Consider the following 15,046-nt stretch of genomic DNA (forward strand, 5'->3'; position numbering starts at 1 on the left):
CAAAATACAGCCTTTGGACTCAATCTAGTTTGATTTCGTATGTGTTGAGAGCCCAGGGTTGTTTTGACAGTTTATTTTATTTTATTTTATTTTATTTTTTGACAGGCAGAGTGGACAGTGAGAGAGAGAGACAGAGAGAAAGGTCTTCCTTTGCCGTTGGTTCACTCTCCAATGGCCACTGCGGCCGGTGCGCTGCGGCCGGCGCACCACACTGATCCGAAGCCAGGAGCCAGGTGCTTCTCCTGGTCTCCCATGCAGATGCAGGGCCCAAGCACTTGGGCCATCCTCCACTGCACTCCTGGGCCATAGCAGAGAGCTGGCCTGGAAGAGGGGCAACCAGGACAGAATCCGGTGCCCCGACTGGGACTAGAACCCGGTGTGCTGGTGCCACAAGGCAGAGGATTAGCCTATTGAGCTGCGGCACCGGCCTGTTTTGACAGTTTAAAAGGGCTATTTTTAAAACAAAACGAAGACAAACAAAAGGGGCCAGCACTGTAGCATAGCAGGTAAAGCTGCTGCCTGCATTCTATATGGGTGCCGGCTTGAGTCCCCGCTGCTCCACTTCCGATCCAGCTCTCTGCTATGGCCTGGGAAAGAAGTAGGAGATGGCCCAAGCCCCTGTGCCCCTGCACCAGCATGGGAGACCTTGAAGAAGCTCCTGGCTCCTGGCTTTGGGTAGGCCCAGCTCCGGCCATTGCAGCCACTTGGGGAGGAACCAGTGGATGGAAGACCTCTCTCTCTCTCTTTGCCTCTACCTCTGCCTCTCTGTAACTCTGCCTTTCAAATAAATAAATATATGATTAAATCTTTTAAAAAAAGACAAAAGTCAAAGAAGAATAAGCAACAGGGGCCAAGGTCTAAGATATTTACTACTTGGTCTATACATAAAATGTTTATAGGTCCACTAATGTCTCTTTTCCTCACTAAACTACAGGCTTCACTGTGACCAGGAAGCAAAGTGTTTTGTTTGCCTCTGTGTATTCAGGACATAATAAAATGACTACGGTATTAAAAAATAATTGTTGACTACATGAATGTCACGTGGCTAGAGAGAAAGGCAAACAACAAACAGCAAAGCTACTTGTATGCCAGTCCAAGAAATCTGAATTGTTTTTGTTAGTAATCTTTATTTATTTTCATTTTTTAATTTATAAAGGTGTACATGCACATGAGCACACACATGCACACGTACAAATCTTCCAATCACTGGTTCACTTCCCAAAAGCAAGGGTTGCGCCAGACCAAGGCCAGAGTTTAAGATTCAATCAAGGTTTCCCCCATGAGGAGCAGAGACCCAAAGACTTGAGTCACCACTGCTGCCTTCCAGGCCGTATTTTAGCAAGAAGCTGGAATCAGAAACAGAGGAGCTGGGACTTGAACCAGATACTCCAACATGAGATGTGAGTGTTCCAAGTAGCATCTTAACTACTGTACCAAATGCCTTATCCAGACATTTGAATTCTTTTTTCTTTTATAATTTATTTAATTATTTGAATGTCAGAAATATAGAGAGAGACAGCAAAAGACAGACAGAGAGGTCTTCCATCCGCTGGTTCACTCCCCAGATGGCTGTAATGGTCAGGGCTAGGCCAGGTTGAAGCTAAGAGCAGGAGCTTCTTCCAGGTCTCATACACGGGTGGCAGGGGCCCAAGTACTTAGGCCATTTTCCACTGCTTTTCTCAGGACATTAGCAGGCAGCTGGATCAGAAGTGGAGCAGCAGGGACACAAACCAGTGCCCATATGGGATGTTGGCATCGCAGGCAGCAGCCTTACCCGCTACACAAAAATGTTGGCTCCAACATTTGAATTCTTAAGACAGAGGACTCTTGGAAAGATTTTGGGTCAAGAGTTTGGTTTGCTCATCTTAATCTTATGCACAGTTTATATTCTCTTTCATGAGGCTTTTCTGTCTGCCCTAGTCACTTTTATTTACTGCTTTTCTCAACTCATACAGGGCTCACTGTCGGGGTACCTGGCAGAACAAGGAGTCTAAACTTTGAAACCAAAGGTGTCAGTTTGAGGGCCATCTCTGCCACTTCCTATCAGACTGACACTGGGTAAGTAACAACTTTTCTACTGCCCATTTGTAAAACTGGATGACAGCAAGGAGAATTCCTCCTCCTAGGCTTATTATGAAGATTGATTGAGTCAATCTTTACTGATTTGTAAAACTTAGAACAGTACCATCACATGGCAAGTGCCACATGGGTCTTGTCTTTGTTAAAAAACAAAACAATACTAATTTGAACTTGTGTTATTCATTATCTTTTACACTTGCGCCTAAGAGTCCCATGCAGTGCCTTCCAGGAAAGAATAGTGACAGTGCTTATTGGTGCCCTTAGGATCTTGTGCTCATTACAGCAGATGTCTTTGAAGTAGAGATTCAGATTTTTTTTACAATGCCCATATTGAAATCATACAGGACTAGGTAATATGACTTTTCAATCTGTGCTCCGTGGTGATGCATTGAAAAAGCTATATGCGTACAAAGGAACTGCTGTGATGCATACCGTACTTCAAGTGAGACAAAGTTTTGATAGAAGCCTAGAAACAGCTTGTGTCCCTCTATACAAGGGAAATTCTTCAATTTTCAGTGAGTACCCATTGTACATTTATGCCTGCAGATCCACACTTGGGTGTATGCTGTTCGTGTATTTTTTTCCGAAATGCTTCCGTATTCTGTTAGTCACCCACAATAGCCTGGGAAGTGGTGTCTGCAGACAGTTTATGAGGATAGGAGATTTGTGCCAGGATGTCTTCGTATCTTGCCTTAGACAGTTCTAGCAGAATTCTGTAAAATTCACATTACTTTCATTTCATTGTTAAAGATAGAACAAATCTTCTGTGTGCATTAGAACTGTCTTTTCCAACCAGATTAATGAAGGCTATCTAAAAGGCTTTTAGTTCCCGATTCCTTTTTATTCCCTTTTATCCAAAAACATATTTCTCATAAGTCAGTTATTTCCAATGATTTCCCATTTTTTCAATTGATAAATTCGTTGGATTACATCACTTTTCAGAACTCTTGCCACTGCTGTTGAAGCTTTCCTAACTCCCCAAAACCAGTTATTCCATTTCTTTAGGGTGTTCTATAGCACCCTGTGCAGGATTTTAAAAGCAAATCTTCACTTGGACCCAAATTCTTCAGGGGCCGAGCACAGATGTGTTTGTTGGATGCAATCTCACTTCTAAGAATTCATGAGAAATCTCTCAGAATATGATCTGGTTTTGCTACTGCAAAGACATTTTCTTTTACTTCATCGATGCTATGCTTTAGTTCTTCCCCCTGCTATGAAAGAGTGATCTTCAAAGATAACATTTTATCCAGCAACTCTGTTTTTCTAAAGTTACTGGGACTTAAATCTGGGTAAGGAAACTTGAGGGAGGCCTTTTTAAAATGCGTTTTTGATTGTATTGATCATCTGACAAAAACTTCCAACAAAAGAGCTCAAATAATATGAGTGGGTTTGAATTTTAGCCCATTAACCACATCTTGCAATGGACAGAATTTATAAAGGGTAAATTTTCTTTAAAGCATACTATACTTTCTTTTTAGTAATTATTCTCCAAAGGATTTTTAGGCACAAGAAGTAATTTTTAGATGCAACTAGAAAAATTTATTCTGGCAGATGACAGAGTAAAGTAAATTTTGGGGTGGAATTTTTAATTTCAGCCAGAAAAGTTTTTCAATGTGGAATTCTCTAAGAGTTTCCCATGCTTGGCAAAAAGAAGGTTTTAAGACTTCTCATTTAAAAATAGACTAGTGACAAAATTCAGAACTAACTTAGAAGCAAAAAATTATACATTAAGCAGGCAAATCACTATGGGAGGCAAACTAAGACTCAATTCTAGTTCATGTTCAGCCCTCAACTGCTGTGTGGCTTGGACAGGCAGCACAACATGGCCCTCATGGTCCTCATCTGTCAGCAAAAGAGATTAGTCTGGATAATTTCTTTTTTTTTAAGATTTATTTATTATTTACTTGAAAGAGTTACACACAGAGAGGAGGAAAGGCAGAGAGAGAGAGAGAGAGAGAGAGAAACACACAGGCAGAGAGAGAGAAACACAGAGAGAGAAACAGAGAGAGAGAGACAGAGAGGTCTTCCATCTGCTGGTTCACTCCCCAGATGGCTACAACGGCTGGAGCTGTGCCAATTGGAAGCCAGGAGCTAGGAGCTTCCTCCGGGTCTCTCACGCAGGTGCAGGGGCCCAAGGACTTGGACCATCTTCTACTGCTTTCTCTGGCCATAGCAGAAGCTGAATCAGAAGCGCAGCAGGGCCGGCACAGTGGCTCATTTGGCTAATCCTCCGCCTGCGGCACCAGCATTCCATATGGGCGCCGGGTTCTAGTCCCAGCTGCTCCTTTTCCAATCCAGCTCTCTGCTGTGGCCTGGGAAGGCAGTGGAGGATGGCCTAGGTGATTGGGCACCTGCACCTGCATGGGAGACTCTCCTGGGAGACCAGGAGGAAACACCTGGCCCCTGGCTTCGGATCGGCGCAGCTCCAGCCTTAGCAGCTATTTGGGGGATGAACCAATGGAAGGAAGATCTTTCTCTCTGTCTCTCTCACTGTCTAACTCTACCTGTCAAATAAGGAAAGAAAAAAAAAAAAGTGGAGCAGCCAGGACTTGAACTGGCGCCCATATGGGATGCCAACTCTGCAGGCGGTGGCGGCTTTACCCACTATGCCACAGCACCGGCCCCTGGATAATTTCTTAGTTCTGATTCTAAACATAAGAAATTCTTTACCTTTAGGCCCCGGTTCTCCTTTGTCTCCCTTAACCTGAATTAATCGTGCAGGTCCAGGATTTCCTCTGTCCCCTTGTTCCCCTTCGTCTCCTGGGGGCCCTCTCTGGCCCTTTACTCCTGGGATTCCAAGGCTGCCTAGCAGACAGGAGAAACAACATCAAACCCCTCCCTCTTTAAGCAGGTTCTGGGCATGCGAAAGTGAACAGGGCTCACACGAAAACAGAACAAAGCCAACAAACAAAAAAACAGGTATCTGGCTGAGAATTCAATAAGTCATTGGTGGGATTAGGCCAGCAGTGATAATAGAGGGTTCCATTGAAACGGGAAGAAGTAATAGAGAAAAACAGAAAAATCACACATGTTGTTCTTACAGAGCTATTTTTCCCCCAAAGAATGAAATGCGATTTATCTTGCTGTAAAAGAAATGCACACGCCCGTGCCTTGTGATCCCTGGAAAGACAAGGCTCTGCAGCACTTACCCCTCTGCCCAGGGTAGCCGGGGCTCCCAGGAAGCCCAGGAGGGCCTGTGGTTCCAGGATAGCCCATCATCCCCATCTTTCCCCTTTCACCTGTGGAGACACAGGGACAGAAAGCAGCACAGGTATAGAATGAGAAAAACAAACTACTCCATAAGCAGAAGGACATTTGTATACAGAAATTGGTAGTTGAACCACAGGTTGGTGAATAGAAAGATAACTATGTTTGTTAGGAAATGGATCAGTATATGATCTTTTTTTTAAACCTCTTTTCTATGTGGAAATCATTGGCAGCAAAATAACTTTGATGGATGAGAACAGAGAATGCTGACATTTTGGAGAATTCCATCTTCCCACTCCCTTACCAACAGTTTCCTGTTACAAGTATATCCCTTATTTTATTTTCTTCATTGCACTTGTACACTTGTATCTAGTTGAGCGTAGCTGTTAATTACAGTTACTATTGCTCCCCTAACAAAGGCAGGGAGTCTTATCTCTGGTGCTTAGAATGGTGCTGGCACGTGGCAGTGACACCGAAATATGAACAAAAGGATAATCTGTCAATCAAGTTGCTAATCTGGGCTCTTCTGGAGGGGGCATCAAATGAGGTCCTTATGCCATGAGGACTCTGTTGGGATATTCTTTCCCAACATCTATGCTATAAAAATAGCCATGAAGTAAAAAGGATTATAAACATCTCTATGGCAAAAAGGATGTAACATAGACAAAATGGGCAGATTCCTTTTAGGAAACATACATTTACTAAAAGTGACTCAAAAATAAGTAGAAAATCTGAATCCATCTCTAGGAAGTGAAGAGATGGAGTCATAATTTGGAGACTTCCCACAAAGAAATGCCCAGATCCAGAAGGCTTTAGGGGTGAATTCCACCAAATGTTTACAGAATAGAAATTCTTCCCAAGCTCTTCTAGAAAATACCACAGGAGGGAACACTTTAGCAGTCTGAACTGATCTGTTAATGCCAGCATTACTCTAATACCAAAAAGGATCACACAGCACAATTAGTCATATCCTGGGTAATTGTGGAATGAGGTCATCCTGCCACCAACATTTTACCACCCTCTTGCTCCTGGTCCCTTATAAATCATTCAAAAGGGAAAAATTATACAAATTGAAAGCAAAGCACAAAGCCTAGAGCCTATGCCTATGCACAGTTTACATTGCCACCTTGATAGGAAACTGTGGCAGAAGATAGAAGGAGGAAATGAGAGCATGCGAAAGGATACCTGGTGGCCCTGAGAATCCTGGATTCCCTGGATATCCTTTTGGACCAGGTGGTCCCACTTCACCTCCATGACCTGGCATTCCAGGTGGTCCTGGTTCCCCAGGAAATCCTGGTCTATCCAGGCCTGGAATCCCTGGGTCTCCTTTTGGGCCTGTTTCGCCTCTTCTGCCTAAATATGAATGAATGAATGTGTGATTGAATGAGTTAACATACAAGTTCTTCCCCCTACTCCAGAAATACTTTATGGCTTTAAATATTTAGCTGCGTGCTTTTGGGTAAACCACATTTGTTAATGTATTTATGTGGTTATTTTTTTCTAATGTCCTCCTCCACAAAATTTCTCAGATCCCTTCTGGCTCTAATACTGTCTGTTTCTGCGGTTCACGTAGTAATAACAGTGTTAAGATTTATGTCTATTTCTTAGTCCTGAGGCACATTCTAGGACTACCTTCATGGCTGGCTCAGTCTTTAGCCTGCAGGAGGTTTACAGAGTCACCCTTGTGGAGGTGAGCCACCAGATGCTTCTGGAAACAATAATACCATCACTATGACAATAAAGGTCTTGGCTAAAATTTTACTTGTGAACACATAAGCTGTATGGCAAGTAAGAGACATTAGCTGAATTCTAAAGACTTTTTTCCACAGATGGTCCACCAAATCTGATGGAGAAGAGACAAAAAGTGGACATCCAGGTTGCACCATTCAGATTTATTTTCATTTATTTTGTCTGTAAAGCAATCAACTACGTATTTTTGTTTATAACATGTTAAACTGGCATCTTTAAATACATCTACTCTATTTTAATAAGAATTTACTACTTTTATATCTTATGGAAGTATTAAAATAAAACCTCTAGAGTGTATATATGCACAAGCAAATGTAAATGCACTATCTAATCAATCTCCAGTGTTCAGACTGATATGCGTGTGTCACAATCCAACTCACTACATTAACTTCGGGTCTCTTCCTCTGAAGGCACTGCACACTGCTGGGTGGCACAAATCTATGGTGGCCAGGTTTCTATTTATGGTATGACATTTCTCACTGAGCAGTGTTCAGCATTTGTTACTGGACAGTTTCCACGTTAAGCAGCAAAGCACACACCAGGAGTCTCTGGTTGCCTGCCCAACTGGTAACTATGACTGGTTTCAGAATCTTCTCCTACCTGGCTGTCCCATCAGTCCATTTAAGCCTGGAAGACCCTGGGCTCCCCTGGGACCCTGAAAGCACCTTCCTGGTAATCCTGTTTCTCCAGGTGGTCCAGGCTGCCCTGGATCTCCTGCAAGAGAGAGAGAGAGAGAGAGAGAGAGAGAGAGAGAGAGAGAGTTAGTCCAAGAGTATATTCAGGTGCCAAAACCCAAGGTCCAAGTATTGCTATCCCAGTCATTCTTCTATGACTCCTTTCCCCCATTAAATTGGACCTATACATAATATACCTTTCATAGAGTACTCTCACAAAAAAGGAAAGGGAAGGGGAGGGGAGGGGAGGGGAGGGGGGGAGGGAAGGGAAGGGAAGGGAAGAGAAGGGAAGAGAAGGGAAAGAAGGGAAGGAGGGAGGGAGGGAGGAAGGGCAGCTAAGTTGAATGGGAAAACAATCAGGCCCCACAGATCCTATTTCTTGAGCTAGAATTTTATTTGACAAGAATTCTTCATCAATAGAGCACCTATACACTCAGTTTACTGAATTTTAGCCCAGCTCACAGTGGAGAAAAGTAATCACACTTGCTATTGTACCTCGTGGTCCATCAAGCCCTTCTTTTCCTGGAATTCCAGGGCGACCTGGAAGTCCAGGGAGTCCGATTTCTCCATATTCCCCAGAATTGCCTCTTTCTCCTGGAAAACCTTGTTTTCCTGGTTCTCCAGGCATGGCTAGAGCTGGTTCTCCCTATAGCACAGAAATGATGTTAGTTTTGCTATAGAATGCTTCCCGATCCTCACTGATACTGGCTAGTCTCTAAGCTATTTCCTTGTGGAGACACTGAGTCCCTCCTGCACAGCCAGCACCCCTGGAACAATTTTCCCTTTTGAGTTACAGTTGCTGATTTTTCTGTAATGTTATGCTCTGTAGTGCTTCAGGATATGTAGCCTCCGCTTTTTTTTTTTTTTCAGAAGACTGAGGAACTGTCTGTGAGCTGAACACTCTAGATATCTTTACTTTTGCAAACTTCTGTCATAGTTTACCCACAATTCTTTATATAGAGTTCTCCCATTCTTAAATACTCCGAACGTTTAGGAGACCATCAAGGAAGAAATAGAGATGCAAAGTTGCCTTGTAACATCTTCTATTTTCCTTTTTAAAAGGGAGGATGGTCCAGAGAAACTTTTTAAAAATTTTCATATCAAAAAGATTTCAAATCATCATCATCTACAAATCTGTTTCTCATTTCCACACTCAGAGAGAGAGAGAGAATCCTGCCTGGGAGAGGGGCATCCCAACTGGTCTACTGTGGTCATCCTCTTCCCTATGTAAGTTTGAGTTTTAAAAATTGCAGACCTTGGCTCCTGGGAGGCCTGGCTTTCCAGGTATCCCTGGCTTTCCCATTTCTCCAGGACACCCTGGTGAACCCTTTGTCCCTGGAAAACCTTGGTCTCCTGCAGAAGAAGGAAAAACAATCAATGCTCTAGGATTTGTCTTACTGAAAGATTCTGAGCAGTACCGCTCTTCTTTTTAATCTAATATTTTATATGGAAATAACTAGAGATATTTTCATGAAAGTTTGAATGATGAGAAGACCAAGTGATAAATTAGTACTTAGAAATGTTCAAATCAGATTATGTTAGTTTCCAATGAAAATAAAACTTTCTCCATTTTATTGTTAAGTAGGGCTACAATTTTGATTCATCAACTCTTCAAACCACTGACGCTGGTTGATCATATGACTGACTAACTTTTTATGTAAAAGCATTTCTGTTTAGTGCACAGCTGAATGGATTTTTCTGTTAATCTATATCCATGCAAGCCTGACTCAGATCAAGGTATAGAGCTACTCCAGAGCCCTAGGTAGCCTTTTCAACATGGGCTATTCAGGAGAATTAAATCTTCATGCACTGTAGTGTCTGTACTTCACAATGCATTAACTTCTTATACATTTATAATAAAATTGAGAAAGGAGGCCCACACTTCAGTGTCTTGGTTCTGTGATTCAGAAAGCGAAGTAAGGCTGCCTTCAGAGAGTTCCTTCAGGCCCCTAATGTGGACAATGTTTAATTCACAGCTAGTTGATTCAATGGGTTCAACTGTACAATTGTAAATTGTAAATCTTCAATTTCAAGGAGATCTTGGGCTGGTTCTGGTCCCCACAGTTTACAGTCTTCTTCCAGAAAGTAAATCCACAGAGCTACAGAACCAGGAGGCAATTTGTTTATGCAGAGTCCGAGAAGGAGAAGGAAAAATGTGGGGTAAGCGTCAACACATCATAAATCATTAGGAAGAAACTCACAAAATTGGAGTCAAAGCCTCCTTGGGACTACATGATAAATGTGATTAGATTTTCCATTTTGACATCTATATGTTGAAATTAACAGGCTGGTATTTGGGCAGAATTGATATATAATAAACATTGATGACATGTTAATCATTGAGGCAAAATCCCCAAAATGAATTATATCTTGACAAACATCTTAAATAATATTGAAACAAACATGAAATGATCATAAAAGTTGCAGTTCTACAGGACAATCCAGGGACTGAGGTCACTTTGTTGTCAGCAGGGACAGAATTTGGAAGACCTCATCAGTGGAGAGCCTTAGCTTGCTGTTGGAGCTCTCAGCATCTGGATTGCTTCTTTGGGAGTGTTTTTCCTTTAATGGGAAAAATCATTTTCTTTTTAAAGGAAAATAACTTGTAATTTATTTTGGTGTATATAGGGAAACCTGCTATTTGTGAATTAATGGTGCCTTTCTTATTTAAAAAGTAAATGTATAAACTGGAGAAATGTATGAATATAAAAATATGGTTGTTAACAAGTAAAGAAAACATCCTCATATTACCATAATCAAGAAGAATCATTACCATCTTGCTGAATTTCCTTCCAGCTTTTTTCTATGCATTTTAAAAAACGTGATTGAGGTGAGAACGCATAAATCATTGGGAATTCTGCCTTTTCACCTGGGATTACTGGAAGATTTTCTGCCTATTTCAGACTCTTTACAAGATGTCATTTTAAAGGCTGTTATGGATGTCGCCTATTTTATTCACTATTCATATTTCCTGTCTTTTTGCCATATTTATAATGAACCTCATGTTTTTAAACATTTAAATGTACCTTTAGGTCCAGGAGGCCCAGGAAATCCAATTCCTGGAATCCCTGGTTCACCATCAGGTCCAGGAAGACCAGGGTCAGCACATCTGCCCTTCAGTCCAGGGACACCTTTAAAACACATACAAACACACACACACACACACACACCAGTGAGTAACTTTTTCACCTTGTCTTTAAAAAATGTCTAAATTCTCTGTGTCATCCCCGTCTTTTGTGGAAATTAAGACATAATTTCAATATAACCTCAATTGTATGTTATATATATAGAACTGTATGTCATATATATATATATATATATATATATCTCCCAACCATATCCATAGATTAATCATTAGAAGCTGCAAAGAATTTAAAAGAAAATTTAATTCCTAAAAAGAAATATTCCAGATATCTTGAACTAAGCAAGTCTCCCTCCATGCATGCAAAATTAAATTTTAGATAATTGGCAAAGAAAAATGCTGTGAAAAATCATCCTGGAAAATCATCACACTGGCAAACAGCCTGCTCCCCACCAAGACCCATGAAGATGGCTCTTCTCTACAATTCTTAAAAAATTTTATCAGTGCTCTTTTGGAGCTTTTATATCAGAAGCACCAATAGGAGTAATTCAGATAACTTCAGAGGACAAAAGCAAGACCCCTGCCTGCTTGTTTATTATCTGATGACAGCCAAACAATATATATATTTCCTTGTAATGGGGGGAGTGTTTTTCTGGGAGAGTCAGGTGCTATCTGCTGGCAAGGCCCAGACTTGGCCAAGGGGATACTCACCAGGTGGACCTTGGGGGCCAGCACGGCCAGGGGGCCCTGGAGGTCCAGGAGGGCCTGGGACTGCTGTTGAAACACTGGGTTCCCCCTTAGGACCTTAAGAAAAGTTGAGATAATAAGAGAGGGGTGCATATTGAAGCTTTTCTTGAATAACAGAAAATTATGATTACAACAGGTTTACAAACATACCCCCAAAAATAACAAATAGTCTCTGATTCTACAGACAACTAGCTTAAGGATGACCAGCCCATAGAAACTTTCATAATAAATCCACAAATACTTATAGGCATCTCTGATTGTCTAAGCCTTGTTTTAATGAATAGCTCAACCTGCTGGTCTATTGAAAGAGAGCTTAGTTTAAAAAAAGATAGGATTACTCATAAGACTTTTTTTTATTGAATGACCAGTTTTCATGGGAAGGCAGCATGGTATTTGAACAAACAGCAAGTTTGACCTGGGCTGACCTGGTTTTGAATCTTGGCCCTGATGTATATAAGATTTGTGAGCTTGGGCAGATATCTTAACCTCTCTGATATAAGTTCCTCACCTATCAGCAGAGAAATAAGTCCTGCCTAGAAAGTAAGGATTCAAGGTAGTGTCCTAATCACAGTGGCCAACATTCAAAATGTGTTATTGCTTAAGGTTATCCATATAATTATATGCTTACAGAAAAACAGGTTTACAGTGTATCATGGGAAAATTTTGATAAAATATTCTACAACAATGAGCTCCTTCGCTAAAGAATCACATTTAGAAAGAACAGAAGAAGGTTTGATGATGCATTGGAATAGAGGTCAGGACAAGTTTTATGTTAAGGGCCAGGTAGTAAATAATTTAGACTCTGGTTCAAATCTTCATTGCAACTACTCAACTCTGCTACTGTAGCATGAAAGCAGCCAGAGAAAATACCTACATGAATAGGTGTGACTGTATTTCTGTAAACTTTATTATGATATCTAAATTTTATTTAATTCACACATCACAAAATACTATGAAAAAATGTTGTCATTTAAAAATGCAAATACCATTCTTAGATTGTGGGCCATACAAAAACAAGTGATGGGCTGGATTTAGACGGCAGAACACCATAGTACTACTAATTTCTCAATCAGAACAGCAATATTCAGATTGAGGGGGAGACAAAAAATAAATGGGTATAAGTAGGTATCATATGCAATATCTTTAGCATGAAGTAGAGCTGTACCTACATATGTGAACAAAAATGATGTGTGCAATCTAGAATGACTATGAATACTATAGGTACTATGAAAGTGTTCACAGAAAAGGTTTTACACTGAAAGATGAGTTAGACTACGGGCTTATTGTGTTTTTCTCTTTAAAGTAATGTTGGAAGTAAAACATAACCCTGGTAGCACTATTTGTTTAAAACCAGCATTGAATTTTATTCTTCTCTTCCCCTCACATTCTTGGCCACAGGCAAACATTAAAGAACTAATTTGTCCTGAATACAGAACTACAATCAAACCCAAAGTTACCTGGGTTTTAAAATTATTACCAAACCACCTTTCTTCATTTATCCTAGACATTTTGAAGTTTTATTTATAACTTGCCTATTGAGCATCAAGAAGAAATTTGAAACCAATGTTAGTGAGCCCTTGAGGCCTGGAAGAGACTGGTTAAAATAAGTTTTAGGGTTTTTGCTTCCTCTTGGTTTCTCAGAATTGTCTTCCATCCATCCTTTGGCATCCATTCATGCCATATATTTGTATCAGTAATGGATACACACTACCATAGGAGACTTCAGCTGAATTGCCCAGTAACAGGAAAACAATGGATTTTTTTCCTAACATATCCGACATTCTCTTTCTTGGGGTCTATGTGCCAGATTCTATTTCTTAGAAGTAAGTCTCTATGTATTCATTAGTCTTGAGGGAGCTTCATTAGCTCTTGGGACCACCAACCCACTCCGTAGGAAAACAGGACTGGAAAGAAAACTAACCAACCGGCTTCTCCAGGTGGTCCAGGGGCTCCAGGAACTCCTTGGGTGCCCTTTGGACCAGGCTCTCCCTGAGGTCCATAGCCAGGTGGTCCAGCTGGTCCTGCAGGTCCTGGGGACCCAGGGGAGCCAGGATCCCCTGGAGGACCCTGGTCCCCCTTCTCACCACTCAGGGCCTGTGGCAATAGGAACATGTTTGTATAGTGGTTCATTTTCCTTATAACAGGTTCATCTGACGCTGGATAGGAATAGCAGTTAGTCTATCATTGGGAAGATTCTTGAATTATAAAACAGTTGGCATTTGATGGGAATCACTGAAACAAGGGCTCTGAATGTTTCTGTTGCTTTGTGATTTTTGGAATCCAGCAACCTTTACTTAACTTGCAACTGCCTTGAGTCACATTTGAGATGTCCTACAATGAGATGCCTCCCTTCTGATAATAACCACTAAACCCAAGTTCAACAGTTGAAATGGCTTGAGAGGTAACATTCATGCTACTGGTACATGTCTAAAATATAACCAGTACAACCCATCTTTACTTGTGTAGCTTTCATTGGGTATTTTGCCTGAATGGAGATATTTTAAAGGACAACACATTTGGGCTCCTTATTTGACTACCATCCCCTAAACATTTTGTCCTTTTATGCATTTATTTTTACTTAAAAGAGTTAACACTGCCCCTAAAATACTTACTACTCAAGCCTTACACTCTAATCATTTTCTGAACTCATCTATATATTCACCTGATGCAAATATAGAACTATACTTTCTGTACAAGACAGGATCATTATCAATATAGAATTTTAATTGGGCTAACTCACTGACTGCTACCTATTTATTTTGTCAAAATATTATTTTTTCTTGGGTTATTGCCACTAATTGGAGGATGCCTCATTCTGCAGTTACCATGAATTGTGTCAAGTGACTGCTGATTTTCTATAAGTCATCTTTTAATTTCAGAGCACATCATCTACAGCGAGAATAATTTGAAAAACATTGCTAAATACCAACCGGTTCACCTCTAGGTCCTGGTAATCCTTTCAGTCCTGGAGTTCCTGGAATCCCCGCCAAGCCCTTTCTCCCTGGTGGCCCTCTGAGCCCCGGATCCCCTGGGGCACCTGCTTGCCCCTGGGGCTCAGGCGTTTCACCTTTTCCTCCTTTAAGTCCTGGATCACCCTGTGTTCCTGGGAATCCCTAGGGAGGTAGAGAAATGAGTTTGCATTGTGTTTGGATCACTTTTAATGAAGATAGGTTTTTTTAAAAAATACTTTCTTTGCACTACATATGTCATTTCAAGCTGTTTACTTGTTTGCTTTTACTTCCAAAACAATAATATAATTAAAAATGTATATGTATACAATTTGATAATTCAATATGATATAGTCACCATAATAATTGATTATGTTTGAGAATTGGTAAGTTTTTTTTCCTTAGAAAGCTTTTATTTAAGGTACACAAATTTCATGCATTTCATAAATACAACTATAGGAACATAGTGATAATGATTCTTCCCACTGTACCCACTCTCCCATCCCCACCCCCAACCTTCTTCCTCCTCCCTCTCCTATTCTCATTCTTATTTTTACTAA

At 40.9% G+C, this 15,046-nt stretch overlaps 1 protein-coding gene and 1 long non-coding RNA gene across 3 annotated transcripts in view; one reads left to right on the forward strand and one right to left on the reverse strand.

Annotated features, from left to right (window-relative positions):
- The window catches only part of LOC127491686 (uncharacterized), a 49,723-nt gene extending 42,469 nt beyond the window's left edge, over positions 1 to 7,254 (forward strand). The window contains exons 2-3 of the long non-coding RNA XR_007920566.2: positions 1,956 to 2,058; positions 7,116 to 7,254. This is a non-coding gene — a long non-coding RNA (uncharacterized lncRNA). The remainder of the gene's footprint in view (positions 1 to 1,955; positions 2,059 to 7,115) is intronic.
- The window catches only part of COL4A3 (collagen type IV alpha 3 chain), a 153,291-nt gene that overhangs the window by 34,184 nt on the left and 104,061 nt on the right, over positions 1 to 15,046 (reverse strand). For both annotated transcript variants that reach the window (XM_051849085.2, XM_051849086.2), the window contains 10 exons: positions 14,469 to 14,651; positions 13,464 to 13,632; positions 11,503 to 11,595; positions 10,736 to 10,840; positions 8,965 to 9,062; positions 8,205 to 8,355; positions 7,636 to 7,749; positions 6,472 to 6,639; positions 5,229 to 5,318; positions 4,750 to 4,884 (listed from right to left, as the gene is read on the reverse strand). In XM_051849085.2, the coding sequence (XP_051705045.2) occupies positions 4,750 to 4,884; positions 5,229 to 5,318; positions 6,472 to 6,639; positions 7,636 to 7,749; positions 8,205 to 8,355; positions 8,965 to 9,062; positions 10,736 to 10,840; positions 11,503 to 11,595; positions 13,464 to 13,632; positions 14,469 to 14,651 (1,306 nt within the window). The remainder of the gene's footprint in view (positions 1 to 4,749; positions 4,885 to 5,228; positions 5,319 to 6,471; positions 6,640 to 7,635; positions 7,750 to 8,204; positions 8,356 to 8,964; positions 9,063 to 10,735; positions 10,841 to 11,502; positions 11,596 to 13,463; positions 13,633 to 14,468; positions 14,652 to 15,046) is intronic.

This window comes from Oryctolagus cuniculus, chromosome 3 (assembly GCF_964237555.1).
Source record: "Oryctolagus cuniculus chromosome 3, mOryCun1.1, whole genome shotgun sequence".
NCBI lineage: Eukaryota > Metazoa > Chordata > Mammalia > Lagomorpha > Leporidae > Oryctolagus > Oryctolagus cuniculus.